This window comes from Heptranchias perlo, chromosome 41 (genome assembly GCF_035084215.1).
Source record: "Heptranchias perlo isolate sHepPer1 chromosome 41, sHepPer1.hap1, whole genome shotgun sequence".
In the NCBI taxonomy this organism is placed as follows: Eukaryota; Metazoa; Chordata; class Chondrichthyes; order Hexanchiformes; family Hexanchidae; genus Heptranchias; species Heptranchias perlo.
Window position 1 is genome coordinate 2,719,993 of NC_090365.1, and position 21,491 is coordinate 2,741,483.

The window sequence follows — 21,491 nt, forward strand, 5'->3', positions numbered from 1 at the left end:
CTCTGCTTGGACATATTCCTGGAGGTTTCATCACATGACCTCCCGCCTCCAACCGCCCGGCCCGTTTAAAACAGTCTTTTCTCCCCCCACCTCGTTAATTTTTATAACGAAAGTGTTCAAAAGAGAATGAGTTAAACACTTTTTTTAAAAATGCCCTCTATGATTTTTCTCCCTGGGGTGTTGCTTACAGCAGTGACTTGGAGATTGATCTTTAATTCCTGGAGACTCCAGGCCAGCCCTGGAGGGTTGGTAACCCCTATTTCAGACTTGTATTTTGTTTGTGTGTTTTTTTTTTAAATTTCCATGATCATTGTCTTAAATACAATCACAGTGGGACCTCCACACGAGACTGTTGTGTCTCTTGGGACATCTCTCGTTCATCCCTTCCCTTTTTATAACCCGTTAGTCTTGCTCTCATACAGTTTGACCACAGATGATGTGAATCTGATTTTGAAGAATATATCGGGCTGTATAAAATAAAGAAAAACCTGCTTGTAACTGTATTATTCTGTAGAAAACACTGGTCAAATCTCCAGAGTTTTTAAAAGTGCTAAGTTATTAGACCTTTGGGCCTGTAGGTATGGAATTCAGTTGTATGTATATAAAGAGTACTTGAAGTTAGCGGCCTGTGTATTGTGGTAAATTCTGCACATGTCCTGATCAAGGTGGGAATGGCGTCTCGGGATTCACTTTCCGATACAACAGGGATGCTGCCAATTTTCCCCTGTGCTGTGGATTGAGTTGGGAAAATGTGTCTCCTCCCAATTCCCAGGGTGGAGAGTTCCCAATTTCAGCACGGGATGGGGGGAGATTACGCCAAGTCATCGCTGGGTGCTCACTTCAGGGTGAGGGTGAATTGCCCCTGGACTGTGTCTTGAGACAATTTACTATATTAAAGATGCAATATAAAAGTAAGTTGTTTACTAAAGAGGTATTAGCAGAGGTCTGGCTACGTTCTCTCCCCTGGAAGCAGTGCTTCACGTCTCGGGGTGTCACCCACCGACCCACCCAACTGCCCCTTCCTTCCCTCATGGCCCCAGACAGTGAGCATTGGCCAATTATCCTTTCTCTACCCCAATATCCACGCACGCACTCTGCCGTCCAGTATCCCCTGCTGGAACCGGGAACGGGAGCTTCTGTCAGATTTCTGCCCTGGCCAACACGGAGGCCATTTGTGCACTGACCGCCACCCCAGTAAACTCAGCACAGACCACAGATTGAAGCCAGGACTAACCTGATGTGTGTTTCTAGAGAACCATACACAAATAGTGCAAATACCCACTGAACAAAGGGTGGTAGAAGTGTGGAACTCTCTCCCACAAAAAGCAGTAGATGCTGGATCAATTTATAATTTTAAGCCCGAGATCGATAGATTTTTGCTAGCCAAGGGCATTTTGGGATATGAAGTCAAGGCAGGTAGATGGAGTTAGGATACAGATCAGCCATTATCTCATTGAATGGCGGAACAGGATCGAGGGACTGAATGGCCTACTCATGTTTCCTATGAGTTCATCCTTTCCCTCTATATCCTCTTCCATTGCTCACATGTTACAATCTTCACCTTTGTACTAATGTCCCGGCATTCCCCTCCTCTCCCGCCCCCCCTCCTCCCTTTCACTGCTCTGATCTCGCTGGGGGAATAAATGCTCTGAGCCCATGGATCCTGTGTGGCTTCAGCCATTGCTGCGTGGACTTGTGAGCAGAGTTTGCCCACCTTCCCCTGTTGTGATGATTGTAAACAATTTTACAACACCAAGTTATAGTCCAGCAATTTTATTTTAAATTCACAAGCTTTCGGAGGCTTCCTCCTTCGTCAGGTGAACGATGTGAAAAAGCATTGAGCTTGGCACCATATTCCCTCTTGAGTTTCCAGAGAGTGATTTAAGATAATTGGCAAAGTAACCAGAAGGGGGAGATGAGGAGAAATTTTTTTATGCAGCGAGTTGTGATGATCTGGAATGCGCTGCCTGAAAGGGCGGGGGAAGCAGATTCAATAATAACTTTCAAAAGGGAATTGGATAAATAGTTGAAGGGTAAGGGGAGTGGGTCTAATTGGGCAGCTCTTTCAAAGAGCTGGCATAGGTACGATGGGCCAAATGGCCTCCTTCTATGGTGTATCATTTTATGATTGGAAGGTCAACCAGTGAAGGCAGATCAGTCAGACCTGGGTTCAATCTTAGGTCCTTAGTTTGAGACTGAATCTTCCAACCTCAGTTATCCGAGGTGCATCACATCAATCGTTTCTCATATGTTTTAGTTTTCTTTGAGAAATTTGCACCAAGGCCTGTGTTCTAGGATACCCAAGGGTGCGAGAGATGAGATAAATCAAGAAATGGCGGTTAGGGGATGCTGAGATGCTTTCAGGAGGAGAAAACCGCGACGTTTAAGGAGCTCTACAGTTTAGAAGCCCTGGATTATGGACAAATGAAACGGTGAGAGGACACGAGCAGGTTTACTTTATCCACTTAGACCAATGTTATCCTGTCGAGGTCACTGACTCGCCACAAGTATGGCTACGGTGATACTGTTTTAACAGATGCTCTAAATGTGCTTCACACGTGTACATTTACTAAACAAACATTGACCTCTATTCAGTAATCGAGAACGTAAACCACAAAACACTCACACTCTGCTTTGTTATTTTACCAACAAAAACACAAAAAGGTTAAAGTTCACATGCACACGCCATGTGACTGAGATCACCTGTCTGCTGTCTATTACTCATTGTTTTTATTTACAAATCAGCAATGCAATTAACCACATCTGGATCCCCAATTAGCCAGATGTGGCTGCTGGCTAATGGTTTTGGATAGCACTGATTTGGACGGTGCAGTTTCATGCACCATTGCTATTAACGTTAACCTCTGGAGCTGTTAAATCCTGTATTAACGTACTGTTTTACTCCCAGCTGAGAGGAGTCATTGCACAGCTTAGAATATTATTTCCACTTTCTCTTAAAATCAGCATCGAGCACATCACCCTGTGCCTCCCCCCAGCTCTGCTGTAGTTTGGATATCATCTACCAGTCACTAAAAATGGCGGTGGTTGGGTAGTAGGAATTTTGGTGTAGCCCTCCGTAAACTTGAGCTCGTTCAAAACTTGCTGCCCATATCCCGACTCGCACCAAGTCCCATTCACCCATCACCCTCTGTGCTCACTGACCCACATTGGCTCTCTGTCTGGCAGCACCTTGATTTAAAAATTCCCATCCTTGTTTTCAAATCCCTCCATTGCCTCGCCCACCCTCCCTATCTCTGTAACCTCCTCCAGCCCGACAACCCTCCGGGGTCTCTGCGATCCTCCAATTCTGGCCTCCTGCACATCCTGGATTTTCATCACTCCACCATTGGCGGCCGTGCCTTCAGCTGCCTCAGCCCTAAGCTCTGGAATTCCCTCCCTAAACCTCTCCGCCTCTCTTGCTTTAAGATGCTCCTTAAAACCTTCCTCTTTGACCAAGCTTTTGGTCGCCTGTCCCAATATCTCCTTCTGTGGCTCGGTGTCAAATTTTGTTTGATAATCGCTCCTGTGAAGCGTTTTATTCCGTTAAAGGCTCTATATAAATGCAAGTTGTTGTGAGGGATGTTTGTGTCGGGAAATGCAGTAATCTCCCACCTTTTGACAAGTCCCCACCGTTTACACCGGCCATGCTTATTACAGGCAGCTATTTATAATCGGACAATTACCAGTGACCAGTTTCCATCAGCATTAATGTCCATTGGAAAGATGCTGCTTATGGTGCATTTCCTGCGCTGGATTAGATCGGCCATACACAAGGATAACCTCTTATATCGCCATCTTTTAAAGATTAGCGCTTGACTGGGCGGCTGAAGTTAATTAAACAATACTCCAAGACTGGGAACTTTATGGTTACCAGGACGACACTGACACAGATACACTTAAGGGGAAGCTGGATAAGTACATGAGGCAGAAAGGAGTAGAAGGATACACCAATAGGGTGAGATGAAGTGAGAGGGGCCTCGTGTGGAGCATAAATAATAAAAAGATAAATCAGTCTGTCACGATGGGTGCTGCAAGATTACTCTCGTGTCCTAATTGTAAAGAATAGTTTATTCTGGTGGTTAAAGGGGACATTGTTTTCACGCAGAAGCCTACGATAAACGTTTGCCATTTGCAATGACTGATTAACTGTCCATCTCTACTAGTGGGCAAATCTCGTTCCAACGCAGCCACTTTTAGCAGTGGAGGCTGTTTCAATGTCGAGTGTCCCCGGGTGACATCTGGCATTGGTTAAATGTGCCCCGCCCTGTGCCATTATCTGTGAATAGCATTTCCAGTGTGACCCAGCCAATCCTGAAGGCCCCTCTCGGTTTAGGTTTAGTGCAATAAGGTGGCAGACTTACTTCAATTAGTCGAAGCTAGATTCGACCCTAAATTCTGAGGTGAGAGGTCATTGATCTAAACTAGTGGGTTGCTCACTTCAGGCAAATGCCAATCAAGACCAGTGAATTCACCTCAACTGCAGTCAAATAAACTAATTGAGAGGGGCTAGCTTCTGTTGAAAATTCATCATTATTATAGTTTAAAATGATCAGGTTAGAATTTGTGATTATTTCCGAAGTTAACATGCCCCATTTCTACAGTGGCCCAACTCATCGACACAAGACAAGAGACCAAAGTTTTGGGGCCATGTTTTATTAATGTGCCATCAATGTTAAAAGTTAACTCTTGTACATGATGAAACCAATCTTGCATTTTTCTTCAAAGATGTCATCCTCATTTCAGACACAAGGCCGTGGCCAAGAAGTATAGGAGTAAGAACCTGTCTCCAAAGTTCATGACCTGTGATGTTCCAAGAGAGTTCCTTTCCCCCTCCTTTTGTTTACTTCTGCGCTGGCATTAGGTCATCGATACTCTTTCCTTTCTCCAAATGCTTCTCCATCTCAATCATCAGCTTCACGCCATCAACCACCATCTGGACTTGTTCAACCTCTGAGAAACCCAGACGATCGGCGTTGGAGATGTCGTAGACGCTGCCAACGGCTGCAGTGTCGACACCGCCTAGCAGGCCGAAAGAAAGTGTTTATAAGTATACCGTTGAACAACGTACGTCACCAACAGCGCAAGAGAGACCTGCACCGCAGTAGCATCTCATCACATCTCCCAAACACCCTAAAATGCTTCATGTATCCTGACTTGCTCGGATGTACAGTTGGCCAAAACGGCAGCCATTTCGTTTATGTTGGCCAAAACGGCAGCCATTTTGTTTATGTTCAGCCAGGATGGCAGCCAGTCACATCCCACAAATAAATTGATCCTTCATCTGATGGTTATCGGTTTTTGGTGGTGGTTGAGGGCAGTGGTGGGAGGGGGGATTTCAGCCAGGACACTGGGAGAATGTTCTACGCTCCACTGTGCCAGAAGGTCTTCACTATCCACGGGAATTGGCAGACAAGACCTCATTTTAATACAGCAGCCGAAGGACTCTGCTTCCAACATGCAGCGCTCCCTCATTACTGCACTGGAGTTCACTGAATCGAATACTGGACAACATATACCAAAGGAGGGGAGAGAGGCGGAGAGGTTTAGGAGGGGAACAGAGCTTAGGGCCCAGGCAGCTGAAGGCACGGCCGCCAATGGTGGGGCAAAGGAAATCGGGGATGTGCAGGAGGCCAGAGCTCTCGGAGGGTTGTAGGGCTGGAGGAGGTTACAGAGATAGGGAGAGGTGAGGGCTAAGGAGGGATTCGAAAACAAGAATGAGAATTTTAAAACCGAGGCATTCCCAGACCGGGAGCCAATGTCGGTCAGCGACCACAGGGGGTGATGGGTGAACGGGACTTGGTGCGAGTTAGGATACGGGGGGCAGCAGAGTTTTGGATGAGCTCAAGTTTATGGAGGGTGGAAGATGGGAGGCCGGCCTGGAGAGCATTGGAATAGTCGAGTCTGGAGGTAACAAAGGCATGGATGAGGGGGTCAGCAGATGAGCTGAGGCAGCAAACCATTAATGTCTGGCCTCAGGAGGCAAGAGTGTTATCAATTGAGCCAAACTGGCACTAGGAGTTATTGGATAACAGAGCAAGACTGTTGGGGTGAGTTTTTCTCCTCCCTATTGCAGGGGGCACCAAGGCCAACTGAGGGACAGCCAATTGCTGTCCTGGTCGAGCGTTAATGCAGCATAGACAAGGGGTGGAACTGGGGAAATGAAGCCACGCGGGGCCTTACCTGTGCCACGCTTCTGCAGTCTTGTTCTCTTGAGGACCTCTTCAAATTTCTCGTGCTTGCACAGGTGAGGGATCTTAACATGGACACCACCTCGGAGGCCTGTCCCCAGGTTGGATGGGCAGGTCAGGACATAACCAAGATGCTCGTTCCACATGAAACCACGGCCAGCCTTTATGAAAATATCTTCAATCTGTTTCGGGGGAAGAGCGTTATAGTTTTATATTTAAGCTGCATTATTACATAGAGTTTACAGCACAAAAACAGGCCATTCAGCCTAACTGGTTTATGCTCCACGCGAGCCCCCTCCCTCCCTCCCTATCAGCATATCCTTCTATTCCTTTCTCCCTCATGTGTTTATCCAGCTTCCCATTAAATCCATCTACACTATCTGCCTCAACTACTCCTTGTGGTAGCGAGTTCCACATTCTCACCACTCTGTGGGTAAAGGAGTTTCTCCTGAATTCCCGATTGGATTTATCAGTTTATTTATTTATTTATTGAGACGGGAGGAGTGTACCGTGACCTCCTTACAAGAAAGCAGCTTCTATCCCCGCCTCCAATTTCCTCCTTTCATGCAGACACAGACGATGGCCCCGTCGCCACTGGCTACACCACTGCCCCATGATGAAGTGGCTATTCTTCAAGTGTAGGCTAGACTGAGACTTCTCAACTGCGGAGTCTTTAGAATCAGGTCCAGCCATGTCCTCGCCCAGTGTCCACACGCGTGGGCACTGAAGACAGGGGTCGCCGGGAGAGCTGGAATGCAATAACCAAAACTCCATACCGTCTTCAGGCCAACGCAGAAGCGTCTGAAGACCTCCTTCATGTTGCCCCCCTTCTGCATAGAGATGACACGGAGATGGTCCTCCTCGTTGACCCAGACCAGGAAGGACTTCTCATCGTTGTGCCTATTTCAAAAAAAAGTGTGAAGCCTGAAATTATTCAAGTATCAGAGGAGCTGAAGATAACAACACAAGTGCCATATTAAATATACCCTTCCACCTCAGGCTCGTCAACAACCTGGACCCAATTCTTGGTAACTATGGAAAGGAGCTTCCAATATTTCTCTTATCTACGAGAACCCCCAAGTCCCGCCCTGCCTCGATTCTGGTCTTTGAATCTTTCTCTCCTTCCTTTCAAACTCTACTTCTCTACCTCTGTCTCTCCGCACAAACACACTGGTTGCCTAGTAATGGCAGGCAAACTCAGGGGCCAATTATGGCTCGCATCCAATGTGAGTTGCGCTGGATGCCCACATGATGGGAGGGTGCGACACAGAGGCCAGGCTATGTGACATGTCCAGGGCGCCTTAGTGTGGCTGTCACAACGCAAAGGATGCCAAGGGTATAAACTGTACACAAATGGTTAATAAAGTCCTGAAAAACAAATTAGATTAGCTCCCCCTAAACCCCCTGTACTAGGTGTTAATTTTACCAGAACTAAGGGCTGATATCAATCAGGAAAGATTGAACAGGCTGGAGCTCTTTTCTCTAGAAGAGAGAAGGCTGAGGGGTGACCCTTTAGAGGTCTTTAAGATTATGAAAGGGTTTGATAGGGTAGATGTAGAGATGTTCCCACTTATTGAGGTGTCCAAAACTAGGGGCCATAAATATAAGATAGTCCCTAATAAATCAGAAAGGGAATTCAGGAGAAACCACCCAGAGAGTGGTTGGAATGTGGAACTCGCTCCCACAAGGAGTGGTTGAGGTGAATAGTGTAGATGCATTTAAGGGGAAGCCAGATAAACACATGAGGGAGAAAGGAATAGAAGGAGATGCTGATAGGATTAAATAAAGCAGGGAGGAAGGAGGCTCGTGTGGAACATAAACACTGGCATAGGCCAGTTGGGCCGAATGGCCTGTTTCCTTTATTGGCCTTTATTGCAAGGGGGGTTGGAGTACCAAGGTAAGGAAGTCTTGCTACAATTGTACAGAGCTTTGGTGAGACCTCACCTGGAGTACTGCGTACAGTTTTGGTCTCCTTATCTAAGGAAGGATAGACTTGCCTTAGAGGCTGTGCAATGAAGGTTCACTGGATTAATTCCTGGGATGAGAGGGTTGTCCTATGAGGAGAGATTGAGTAGAATGGGCCCATACTCTCTGGAGTTTAGAAGAATGAGAGGTGATCTCATTGAAACATAAGATTATGAGGGGGCTTGACAGGGTAGAGGCTGAGAGGTTGTTTCCCCTGGCTGGAGAGTCCAGAACCAGGGGGCATAGTCGCTGGATAGGGGGTCGGCCATTTAAGACTTGAGATGAGGAGGAATTTCTTCACGCAGAGGGTTGTGAATCTTTGGAATTCTCTACCCCAGAGGGCTGTGGATGCTGAGTCATTGAATATATTCAAGACGGAGATGAATAGATTTTTGGACTCTAGGGGAATCAAGGGATATGGGGATCAGGCGGGAAAGTGGAGTTGAGGTTGAAGGTCAGCCATGATCTTATTGAATGGCAGAGCAGGCTCGAGGGGCCGAATGGCCGACTCCTGCTCCTATTTCTTACGTTCTTATGTGCTGTACATTCTATACACTTTGCCATCACTTACCAAATTCCTCTGCCGTCAGGCCAGTCACGAGCCATACCAGAGGCGAGGAGCAGGGGAGAGATGGGCTTGTCAAACAAGAAGTGGTCGTCAATCAGCTGCTGCTGTTCAGCATCAGACATGCTTGACAGGGGGTAATATTTACCCTTTAATTCACCAGTCAGGCTGTTGAGGGCTGCCAATAAGAATCAGACATTAAACCTTCAATGCGAGCGACCAGCGGTTAAATCTTTCACAGGCAGAAGCCCAATACTAGGTCTGATATCATCACAAACTGTCACCCCACCAGCGCCTGCTCAGAAAAAGGAAGGTGAACGGACAGGTTTCAATTTAATTGTCACAGCCAAACCCGAAGAACGAACTTGCATTTATATAGCGCCTTTCACAACCTCAGGACGTCCCAAAGCGCTTTACAACCAATGAAATATTTTTGAAGTGTGCTCACTGTTGTAATGTAGGAAACGTGGCAGCCAATTTGCACACAGCAAGATCCCACAAACAGCAATGAGATAATGACCAGATCATCTGTTTCAGTGATGTTGGTCGAGGGATAAATATTGGCCCCAGGACACCGGGGAGAACTCCCCTGCTCTTTTTCGAAATAGTGGCCGTGGGATCTTTTACATCCACCCGAGAGGGCAGACGGGGCCTCGGTTTAACGTCTCGTCCAAAAGACGGCACCTCTGACAGTGCGGCACTCCCTCAGTACTGGCACTGGGAGTGTCGGCCTGGGTTATGCGCTCAAGTCTGCGGAGCGGGGACTCGAACCCATGACCTTCTGACTCCGAGACTGTGAAGTGGGTTCAGAGGGCAAGGGGGCCACTTACAAATGTACAAATAGTGTCGGGATTCAGCCAGTCCCATACACAGGCGTGATGCATCGGGATGCAGACACTACCCACCCATACAGAGCCAAGAAATCTCCTGGGAGAGGCGCAAAAAGCAGAACCACTGCTTGAAGCAGGGCGAGCAGATGTAATTCAGTCGCTGGTTTAACATTTATTCTGTTTGTTTTTGATTTCGTATTATTGCTAAAGAGCAAAACGGACAGCAATGTGAGAAGCAGAGTGGGTTGGAATGTAGGGAACTCTCTACAGTACATGCCAAGGAGCCAGGAGATGCAAAACTACATCGCCACCACTGGTGGGAGGGTGTAACTACAGCATGACATGTTTACATAGGGAGTTCCCATTATAACTTAAAGTAGAACAAACAAAAAAAATGTGACATCTGGAAGTAAAGTTTTGTAGACAGGAAGTGTGGGCAGATACTAGGCTTTTTAATGCATAGATATCGCTTTTGGAGAATGTGCGATAAGATTGCTCGGGGAGATTTGTTGCAGGGAGTGATTGAGAGCAGGATATGGAGATTTCCACATTTTGGCGCTGGCTGGTCAAACAGCAATGTTCTTTCCCAGCCTGTTATGTTCCCATTTTCCTACCGGTAGCAAAAAAAAGGGAGTGACTCTGGTCCCTACTGGGGACATGTTCCCTCGTGTTTGCCTGTCTCTGATCGAGGAGGTTGGTGTGGATGATGGGAGATGTTAGATGGGCTAACTACAGGAGAGAAAGAAAGTGTTGTTTTCAATGTACCGTTTGCTGTATTGTAAACTCTCCCCAGCACTCAAGATGGCAGCAATAGAGATGGCTGTTCTTGGCTTTCCCAGAAGCCCCACCTACCCAGAAATGTCCCACAGAGTTGATAACACCAGTGAAGAATTGAGATGTTTGTAGCTGCATTGGATTTAACCAGGAAAGTTAAACAAGGAGGACCATTCGCTGCCACCAGATCAAGGAGCTTGCGTCTCCTTTGACTTTAAAAAAAATTTCACTAGGGATGTGGGCGTCGCTGGTGAGGTCGACATTTATTGCCCATCCCTAATTGCCCTCGAGAAGGTGGTGGTGAGCCGCCTTCTTGAACCGCTGCAGTCCGTGTGGTGACGGTTCTCCCACAGTGCTGTTAGGGAGGGAGTTCCAGGATTGTGACCCAGCGACGATGGAGGAACGGCCGATATATTTCCAGGTCGGGATGGTGTGAGACTCGGAGGGTGGGTGTAGAGGTGATGGTGTCCCCGTGCACCTGCTGCCCTTGTCCTTCTGGGAGGAGCTGCCGACTGCATTTATTACAGGTCTGTTTTGCATCTACATGGACAAGGGTTTTTTTTATTGAAAATTTAAAGCAGGTGGAAGCAATTAACTGCCCGCCCGTTCTCCAGCTGCCTTCACGTCCCCGCACTGGCTGTTGACTTACCAGTTATGCAGAGCTTCTCGATTAGACGCCGCTCTCCACGGCTGCAGTGGGGAGGCAGGGCAATGCCCTTAACACTGCGGCCAGTTCTGACACGGCTGCTCAACACATAGTTGGGATCAAGGTCATCTCCACCCTGTACAACGTCAAAAAAAAAATTAGGTCATCCAAGGCTAACTTTCTAATCGTTTATTCTGTTAGAATCATACAGCACAGAAGGAGGCCAGTCGGCCCATCGTGGCTGTGCCAGCTCGTTGAAAGAGCTGTCCAAGCAAAAATTTCCCACTGGGAGCATGAAACCGCAAGACAAGTCCCTCTTAGGCTCACAGTTCAGGTTATAATTTTAGTTCCATTTTACTGGACTGAGAAGATCCTGCCCTTTGACCTGCCAAGAGGACCGATTAAAAACCAATGTCTACAAAGCCTAACTGTCTCCAAGATCAGAATACCGATCCCATATTGGTGAAGGCTCCTTTAACACTGCTTTGCTGCTCCTGTACAGGGTACAAGGAAAACTTGATCTTTCTCTCATCTCTCACCTCCAATCAATCTCTGTTGCATCCTATCTTATCTGCTTCTCATTCCTCCCAGCTTTATGTATCCTCCCTGTGTTGAAATTAAGACACATTAAACTCAATTTTTGCTACGATCTCAAAGCTATGGAACTCCTGATCACCTTCAGTTTTCTTTCCTCCTACAATCTGGAGGCTCTCAAAACCAAAGCTTGGTGTCAACTAACCACCAATAGTTGATTTATTTCATTGTCTTTTCAATCTTGGTGTTGTCCTGGTCTGCAGACGCTGGCCCTTTGCCCAAAAGGAAAGAAAGAGACAGAGAGAATCCTCCCCACAAACCTTCAGATTCTCATGGTTCAGGTCAGTCTTGTGCTTGTCAGTTGGTTTGTAGCCACCGTGACGGTCCTGAATGACGGGGTCAAACAGGCCCTTGAACACCTCATAGGACTCCTCGTCACCAGCAACGCAGCCCACAGTCATGATGAAGGGATGACCTGAAGGACACCAACGAAACCCATTACCACATACATCATAGCGCACAGGATAGTGTTCACACTGCTCACACCATTACATTGTCCCCCATCCTCCTCCTCCTCCTCCTCCTCCTCACCTGGGTTGTCTACGCCAGTCTGGATGGCATCGTCCAGGGTGAAGCCACTAGGAGTTTCCTTGTCTCGGAGTTGCTTGTAGATAGCCAGGGTCAAAACCTTGGCCATATGGTTGTTATGCTGGGAGAGGTCAGGGAATTCCTCCTCAGCTGAATAGTTCAGCTTCCATTTGTTGTGAGTGTTACCGAAAGGCATGATTGCAGACTGTCCGAGTCCTGAAAGGCACCAAAACGGAAAGGAACATCAAAAGCTGCCATCAGTTCAGTTCTTGCTTTATGAACATACGAGCAACGACAGGCAGGAGACCACCCTCTGGTCCATCCAGCCATGATACCTTGAACATCACAATATATACACTCCCCGACCCAACCAGATTAAAACCCCAGGCCAATTTGGGGGGGGGGGGGGGGGGGGGAGGGAATCTGGGAAATTCCTCTCCGACCCCCTTAGGCGGCTGAAACTAGTCCAGGAGATCACTCCGGCCCTGATAATTTGATGCTGTACCCAACAGTTTTTCTTTATTAGGAGACAAGAAAAAGTCTGATGCGCAAGTTCTCGTCTCACTCTCAGCTCTCCGTCTTAACTAAGATCAGGATTCAGTGCACCCTCTCTTACTCTTGTCCGTCACCTGGGTGTTAAGCATCAGAGAGCAAAGAAGAAACTCTGGCAGGAAGGATTGCACGCCCCCTTACGGAACGGGCTGAAGTTTGAGTTTCCTTCCTTCCACCAATTTCAACAGAAGGAAAATCCCAGCAGGTTCCATTTCTGGCGTGTGACTCTCCCAGCCAGATGTCCGTCTCCGCACTCTGCCCAGCTGCATAAGGGGAAAAACTGACCCCATTCTTTCCTGGAACTTCAAAACTAAAAAGGAACTCACCCCAAGGGAAAAGGGAATTGGATAAATACTTGAAAGGATAAATATTTACAGGGCTATGGGGCAAGAGCAGGGGGAGTGGGACTAATTGGATAGCTCTTTCAAAGAGCCGGCACAGGCACGATGGGCTGAATGGCCTCCTTCTGTGCTGCATCATGATACGATTTTGTCAAGACAGGGCTTTCCTGCTCTTCAATTTTCCATCCCACTCTGACCTCTGTCCTCGACCTCCTACACTGTTCCAATGAAACTCAACACAAGCTCGAGGAACAAAACCTCATCTTGAATTTCTTTATTGTCCCATTCCCACCCTCTTTTGCCTTGCACCATCATCCCTTTTGTCAATTAATCACTCCTGCCCTCCACCCTATCACAGACCCACCCTACTCCCCAGCCACCCACCCACCTTTTCCCAGGCTCTGCACTTGCTTCTAAACTGTTAACCTCTTAATTTCTTCCAGTTCTGATGAAAAGTCATCGACCTGAAACGTTGACTCTGTTGCTCTCTCCACAGATGCTGCCTGACCCGCTGAGTGTTTTCCAGCACTTTCTGCTTTTATTCCCCCTCTCTGCATCGTGGGTCCCATCGGGGTTATTGTTGGTGAAATATTATCCAAGAGTAAAGACTGAGGAGAAGAGGTTAACAGTTCCAATCAACCTGTAGCATTGGTGTCAACTAAACACTCCCGATGTCCATTCCTTTCTGCACTGCGGGGTCAGGTGTTTCAGACATGGATTTTAAGCACAGAACCCATTAACATCTCAGTAAGAGGCTCTGAACACTAATTTGTAGTTGTACTAAAGCTCGTTCTCTTTGAATCAGATATCTAATAGTTCCTGGAGTTATTTTTTCAAATTCTGGGGTGGGGAATTGGGAATTGACTGGTCCGAAATTTCCTCATCGTCACCTTAGCAAATATCCAGTCCGGAAAAGCACGTGTATCACGTCCATAATCCGCGAGAACACACGTCGAGTAACCTGTAACCTAGCGATGTCATTAACAAAATGGATACAGTGATCACAAGGCATCATCCATAGCAAGTACTGCAAAAATGAAATTATACCATCAACTGTTTCGGAACAGATAGGCGTTTCTGCGGCCGCAAACGTGACTCCAGGATGGTATGTTGCCTCCCTGGTGCTAGGGTCAAGGATGTCACGGAGCGGCTGCAGGGCATTCTGGAGGGGGAGGGTGAACAGCCAGTAGTCGTGGTCCATATTGGTACCAACCACATAGGTAAAAAAAAGGGATGAGGTCCTGCAAGGTGAATTTAAGGAGTTAGGAGATAAATTAAAAAGCAGGACTTCAAAGGTAGTGATCTCAGGATTACTACCGGTGCCACGTGCTACTGAGTATAGGAACAGGAGAATAGACAGGATGAATGCGTGGCTGCAGGGATGGTGTAGGAGGGAGGGATTTAGATTCCTGGGACATTGGGACCGGTTCTGGGAAAGATGGGACCCGTACAAGCGGGACGGGTTACACCTGAGCAGGACTGGGACCAATGTCCTCGCGGGGGTGTTTGCTAGTGCTGTTGGGGAAGGTTTAAACTAGAGTGGCAGGGGGATGGGAACCTGAGCGGGGAGTCAGAAGGGAGTAAAGTTGAGAGCAGCAAGAGAGGGGAAGACCCAGGGGAAATCTACAATACAAATAGTACAAACAGTTGTTCAAGAACAAGTGAAAGGGAAAAGCGTAGAGCAGCGGAAAGAAAGTGTACTTTAGGCACGACAGATAAAATAAAAACTAGAAGGTGTAAGGCGATTATCCCAGCATCAAAGCTAAAGGTCAGGCTCGGGTGTGTGGCCCAACTAAGAGTTCTATATACAAATGCACGGAGTATAAGGAATAAATTAAATGAACTACAGGTTCAAATTCAAATTGGAGGGTATGACATGATAGCTATTACTGAGACATGGCTGCAGGATGGTCAGGATTGGGAACTAAATATACCAGGTTATAAGGTCTACAGGAGAGATAGGGAAAATGGACGAGGGGGAGGAGTAGCCTTAATGATTAGAGATGAAATCACTTCAATGATAAAGGAGGATATAATGAGAGGTAAGCAGCCAACAGAGACCTTATGGGTTGAATTGAGAAATAGGAAAGGATCTAAGACTATAGTGGGAGTTGTATATAGGAGCCCTGGCAGCAGCTCTGAACTGCTAGATTGTATAAATGCAGAGATTAGACAAGTGTGTAAGAAAGGCATAGTGGTCTTAATGGGGGATTTTAACCTTCACATAGATTGGGAAAAGCAGACTAGCAACTGTCAGAAAGGTAATGAATTTCTTGAGTGTGTCCGGGATAGTTTTCTACAGCAGTATGTCCGAGAGGCAACAAGGGGGCAAGCCATACTAGATTTAGTAATGAGTAATGAACCAGATTTAGTTAACGGCTTAACTGTGCGTGAACATCTATCCAATAGTGATCATAACATGATCGAGTTCAATGTAGTGTTTGAAAGGGAAAAAAGTGAGTCAGCTGCTAAGATTCTAGACTTGGGCAAGGCCGACTTCAATGGGATGAGACAGAGACTGTCCACAGTAAACTGGACAAATCTGTTAATGGGTAAAACGACTGATGATCAGTGGGAAATGTTTAAAGAAACATTTAACGTGATACAGAACCGGTTTATACCCCTGAGGGGCAAGAACTCTACTTGCCAAAAAAAACAGCCATGGACAACTAAAGAGGTAAGGGACAGTATAAGACATAAGGAAAGGGCATACAAAAAGACAAAAAATGGCACAGATCCTGGTGAATGGGAAAGATACAAAGATCAACAAAGTGTCACAAAACAGATAGTAAGAGCTACAAAAAGAGAGTATGAAAAGAAACTTGCAAGGGATATCAAAACCAATACGAAGAACTTTTATTGTTATATTAGGAAAAAGAGGGTGGTCAGGAGCAGTGTTGGCCCCTTAAAAACTGAAAGTGGGGATATTGTCATTGACAATGGGGAAATGGCGGACATGTTGAATAATTACTTTACGTCAGCATTTACAGTTGAAAAAGAGGATAGCATGCCGGAAATCCCAAGAAAACTTATATTGAATTGGGGACAGGGACTCGATAAAATTAACATAAGTAAAGCAACAGTAATGAAGAAAATAATAGCACTAAAGAGTGACAAATCCCCAGGACCAGATGGTTTCCATTCCAGGGTTTTAAAGGAAGTAGGTGAGCACATTGCGGATGCCCTAACTATAATCTTTCAAAGTTCTCTAGATTCAGGAACTGTCCCTCTAGATTGGAAAATTGCACATGTCACTCCGCTTTTTAAGAAAGGAGAGAGAGGGAAACCGGGGAATTATAGACCAGTTAGCCTAACATCTGTTGTGGGGAAAATGCTGGAATCTATAATTAAGGACAGGGTGACTGAACACCTCGAGAATTTTCAGTTAATCAGAGAGAGCCAGCATGGATTTGTGAAAGGTAGGTTGTGCCTGACAAACCTGATTGAATTTTTTGAAGAGGTGACTAAAGTAGTGGACAGGGGAATGTCAATGGATGTTATTTATATGGACTTCCAGAAGGCATTTGATAAGGTCCCACATAAGAAACTGTTAGCTAAGATAGAAGCCCATGGAATCGAGGGAAAAGTACGGACTTGGTTAGGAAGTTGGCTGAGCGAAAGGCGACAGAGAGTAGGGATAATGGGTAGGTACTCACATTGGCAGGATGTGACTAGTGGAGTCCCGCAGGGATCTGTCTTGGGGCCTCAATTATTCACAATATTTATTAATGACTTAGATGAAGGCATAGAAAGTCTCATATCTAAGTTTGCCGATGACACAAAGATTGGTGGCATTGTAAGCAGTGTAGATGAAAACATAAAATTACAAAGCGATATTGATAGATTAGGTGAATGGGCAAAACTGTGGCAAATGGAATTCAATGTAGACAAATGTGAGGTCATCCACTTTGGATCAAAAAAGGATAGAACAGGGTACTTTCTAAATGGTAAAAAGTTAAAACAGTGGATGTCCAAAGGGACTTAGGGGTTCAGGTACATAGATCATTGAAGTGTCATGAACAGGTGCAGAAAATAATCAAGAAGGCAAATGGAATGCTGGCCTTTATATCTAGAGGACTAGAGTACAAGAGGGCAGAAGTTATTCTGCAGCTATACAAAACCCTGGTTAGACCGCACCTGGAGTACTGTGAGCAGTTCTGGGCACCGCACCTTCGGAAGGACATATTGGCCTTGGAGGGAGTGCAGCGTAGGTTTACTAGAATGATACCCGGACTTCAAGGGTTAAGTTACGAGGAGAGATTACACAAATTGGGGTTGTATTCTCTGGAGTTTCGAAGGTTAAGGGGTGATCTGATCGAAGTTTATAAGATATTAAGGGGAACAGATAGGGTGGATAGAGAGAAACTATTTCCGCTGGTTGGGGATTCTAGGAGTAGGGGGCACAGTCTAAAAATTAGAGCCAGACCTTTCAGGAGCGAGATTAGAAAACATTTCTACACACAAAGGGTGGTAGAAGTTTGGAACTCTCTTCCGCAAACAGCAATTGATACTAGCTCAATTGCTAAATTTAAATCTGAGATAGAAAGCTTTTTGGCAATCAAAGGTATTAAGGGATATGGGCCAAAGGCAGGTATATGGAGTTAGATCACAGATCAGCCATGATCTTATCAAATGGCGGAGCAGGCACGAGGGGCTGAATGGCCTCCTCCTGTTCCTATGTTCCTATTTCAGTCAGATTTTTAAAAAATATCGGAGCTTCCTGATACTGTGGTTGCGAGGTGCTACTTTAAACATTAATTTTAGCTGCCAGTCCTCTGTAGCACAGCCCAGTCACAAATACTATCGACGTATTGCAGTGCTAACATAACCTGACAGTATTTTGAGATTATGGAAATTGATATCATTTTAGAAACTGCTACTGAGGCTGATAACAGCAGTGTGTGAACTGTGGAAATAATCAGATATTGTCATTTAATGCATCAATCCCTTGTCTGTATTCTTGAAGTTTGCTGTTGTTCCAAATGATTTTCTTCACATTTGCCCAGGTTTCTGTCTCCAAATAGCACCGCCCCCACCTCCTGATTTTCTCCCAGTTTTTGACGTTTAAAAATAAAATCTGATCAACACCCGAATTTTTACATTGGCAATGTTGCTGTTTTCATAATCTTCACTCTGATCCCTTGTAGAACAGTGGAAGGATCCGCAGGCTGATTAACGGTCTGACACTCCTTCCATGGCCGTAACCATCTCTATACCATGGGTGGGGGAGTTAGTCCTACACGGCAGGAGGGTTTATGGGCCCCCACCACCCACACAATGAGGGGAGGGGGCCACCCACACCCATCGGACACCAGAATCCCGCTGGACGTCAACCCAGGATTCAGAGCCCAAACTCCGGTCTCCACTCGCCCGGACTGTCTGGAGTGGGGTTCGAACCCTGAACCTTCTGACTCGGGAGAATGATACCACTGAGCCATGTAATTGCACACATGCCCATCAGAGGGAGTCAGTCACAGATATAACAGTGCTGGTTCGAAGAAGGAATTTAAATTTAAACAGGACTTTAACATCCTCCGGACGTCCCAAAGTGCTTTACAGCCAATGAAGTAATTTTGAAATGTAGTCACTGTTGTAATGTAGGGAATTGTGGCAGTCAAGCTGCAAGGTCCCACAGCAATGAGGTAATATCCGGATAACCTGAATAAGTGATATTGATTGAGGGAGAAATATTGGCCCAGGACAATTCCCCCGCTCTTCTTCGAATAGTGGCCCTGGGATCTTTTACGTCCACCTGAGAGGGCAGACGGGACCTCAGTTTAATGTCTCATCCGAGAGACGGCTCCTCCGACAGTGCAGCACTCCCTCAGCACTGCACTGAAACGTCAGCTTGAATTATGTGTTCAAGTATCTGGAGTGGGGATTTGAACCCGTGATCGTCTGATTCACAGGTAAGAGTGAGACCCACACACGCCAGCGGTAAGGGAGGGTGTGGGAGTGCAATAATGGGGCAGTGGGGCTGTGACCACCCCCTTCGAGTGAGACTTCACACACACACTAACAGCCCCCCCCCAAACACACACTCACTAACAGCCCCCCCCCAAACACACACACACTAACAGCCCCCCCCCAAACACACACACACTAACAGCCCCCCCCCAAACACACACACACACTAACAGCCCCCCCCCAGGGGGAGGGGTCGGTCACCAGGCTGCAATAAAGACAATGGGCCAAACATCGCTGTCAAAATAGCGGTGAGTTCACGACTCGGGCCGTTATTAATGTGTGAATCTGCCGGCAGGTTGAGGGGATGAGGAGACTCGCTGGGAGTTGTGAATTTCTGGAACTTGCCGGTCGGGTTTCATCACTCCGCCTTCGCACGAACGGCTCCTCACCCGCAACCTCACCGCTATTTGAAGAACTTGCTGGATCTGCATTTTAAACTGGGCGCAGAAAGCTCGGGCTCATAATTAACAGTGTAAGTACCCTTTGAACCACTTGATAATTGTTAATCAAGTGCCAATCAATCTCTCCAGCCCAGAAAGGGAACAATTTAAACCGTTAAGTCTCATTCCTGCAGGATCTCTCGTTGTTAGTGATTTTAAATTTTTCCTTTCTGATTCTTTTTTTCCCCTCTCTCTCTCTCTTAATCCAATCTTTCCCTCTTTCAGGACCTGTTTTGACTCAGATTCTCCCGATTTCCTTCTCTTTCGTCCCTGTTTCTTTCTCAACCCTTAAATCTCATTGGTTATGGAGGTAGACTGTTAACCCCGTCATTCCCAGATGCCGCGTTATCAGCTCGGACTTGCAGCAAGTCACGGCGTAAAGTTTATTCGAGCTGAAAGACGCTGGAAATAAAATCTAACTAATGGGGCAAAACCCCACGATGCCCCGTCCCGGGCAAGATTTGGGCGCAAATTGATTCCTCCTTCTCTAGTCCAGGGTGATTTAAAACCAACTGAAGCCCCATTAACCTGGTTAAAACCAAAAGCTAGAACTTAGAGTTAAGTACAAGTGTAAAATAGATTTTGCAAATCTACACAACAGCCAACTGCGGAACCTTTGATTGCAACTGGCGTAAATTGTGTGCAATTTTCATTCAATTAACTGGAACCAATGCGCTGTCTATTGCGACTGGGAGAATCCGTCGCATCTTAGCAATTGGTGCGATTCACCCCTCCCCTAAAATACACTTCTGTGATGGGGAGAGGGGGCTTTAAAATTGCGCCAGGATTTTCCGCATCCTACCGTTTCCGAGAGCTCTGCGAACGAGTTTACCGCTTCTTATGAATCGTTTGGAGAGGCAGAACATTATTATTTTTTATATTAAAAAAAGAAGCCAGGAGAGGAGATTCCAGCAAGAAACACCGCAAACTCCGGCGGGGACACTGGAGGTTCTTCGGAATCTGTGTCCAGCTCGCTGCAAAAATACTGCTCGTGGGTTTTTTTTTTGTTCTTGTTGCGGTTAAAATCGCGTTTAACAACAAATAATTCGCAGTGGAAATGGAAAAAAAAATAAACTGTGGATCAAGATAAATTAAAAATTAATCTGAGTTGGAATTGTTTTGCAAAAAGGCGACTTTAAAATGCGTATATTTTAACTAGAATTGTTTAATCTACTCCAAAAAATGCATTTAGAATGATGCATTTAAAAGTCAGTGCATTTTTCTGAAGCGGAGTTTTTAAACGCAACTTCATTGCTGTTAAAATTATTGCAGAGAAAAAGTTTCTTTAGGAAGTTGTAATTTCCTGATGCATCGAAAAGTTCTATTCCCAACTTTCCCTCTTAAAATTGTGCATTCTGACTCTGATATTTAACATTAATGTTAAATAATGAAGGCAATCTGGAGCGCACGTTCTCCCTGTGTTCCGCAGACTGAACATTCTTAAAACCAAACACAAAATTGTATTCCTTTTTTTTAAGGCTTGATGCTGATTTTTTTTTTGCATTAAAAGATAAATAAATATTAACAAAGTATTGGCCTCTTGGTGAATGGAAAGACCAGATCCGCAAACCGACTCCATGTCTTCATAAATCTTACCTGGCACAAGGAAAATTCACAGATCTGACTGGGATGTCCCCTGCCCGATCCTCACATGCAACGCTGGAATGGGTGACCCAGGGAATTCGGTGCCTTACTGGGGCCTTTTATACACACACGTCCCCCCTGTGCCTTGCTCCAACATGGTCACTTTGCCCAAGTAGGGACCCTAGTGACGTTATTGGTCATGCCTAAGTAAGTTGAGCAGGCTTGAGACCTGAAGCAAATGTTATTGGCTGTTCTAATTAGAATTGGCCAGACCCAGATTTTTTTTGTTAGTCGAGGATTAGGGAACCAAGGCGGGTAGATGGAGTTAAGATACAGATCAGCCCTGATCTGGTTGAATGGCGGAACAGGCTCGAGGGGCTGAATGGCCTCCTCCTGTTCCTATGTTTGCAACTCTTTTGTTTCCCGCTAGGTTTACCAACCCTCCAGGATTGACCTGGAGTCTCCAGGAATTGAAGATTACATCTCCAGGACCCTGCTGCGAGCAACGCCCGGGGGG

General features: G+C 46.1%; 1 protein-coding gene across 1 annotated transcript; it reads right to left on the minus strand.

Annotated features, from left to right (window-relative positions):
- Nucleotides 1-4,637: 4,637 nt before the first annotated feature.
- LOC137305928 (creatine kinase M-type) lies at nt 4,638-21,096 on the minus strand. The gene is made up of 8 exons (XM_067974880.1): nt 20,987-21,096; nt 12,094-12,306; nt 11,823-11,977; nt 10,972-11,104; nt 8,725-8,896; nt 6,965-7,088; nt 6,181-6,370; nt 4,638-5,019 (listed from the first exon to the last, which is right to left on the minus strand). Exons 2-8 carry the CDS (start codon nt 12,284-12,286, stop codon nt 4,841-4,843), a joined length of 1,146 nt encoding a protein of 381 aa, XP_067830981.1. The 5' UTR covers nt 12,287-12,306; nt 20,987-21,096; the 3' UTR covers nt 4,638-4,840.
- Nucleotides 21,097-21,491: the final 395 nt, after the last annotated feature.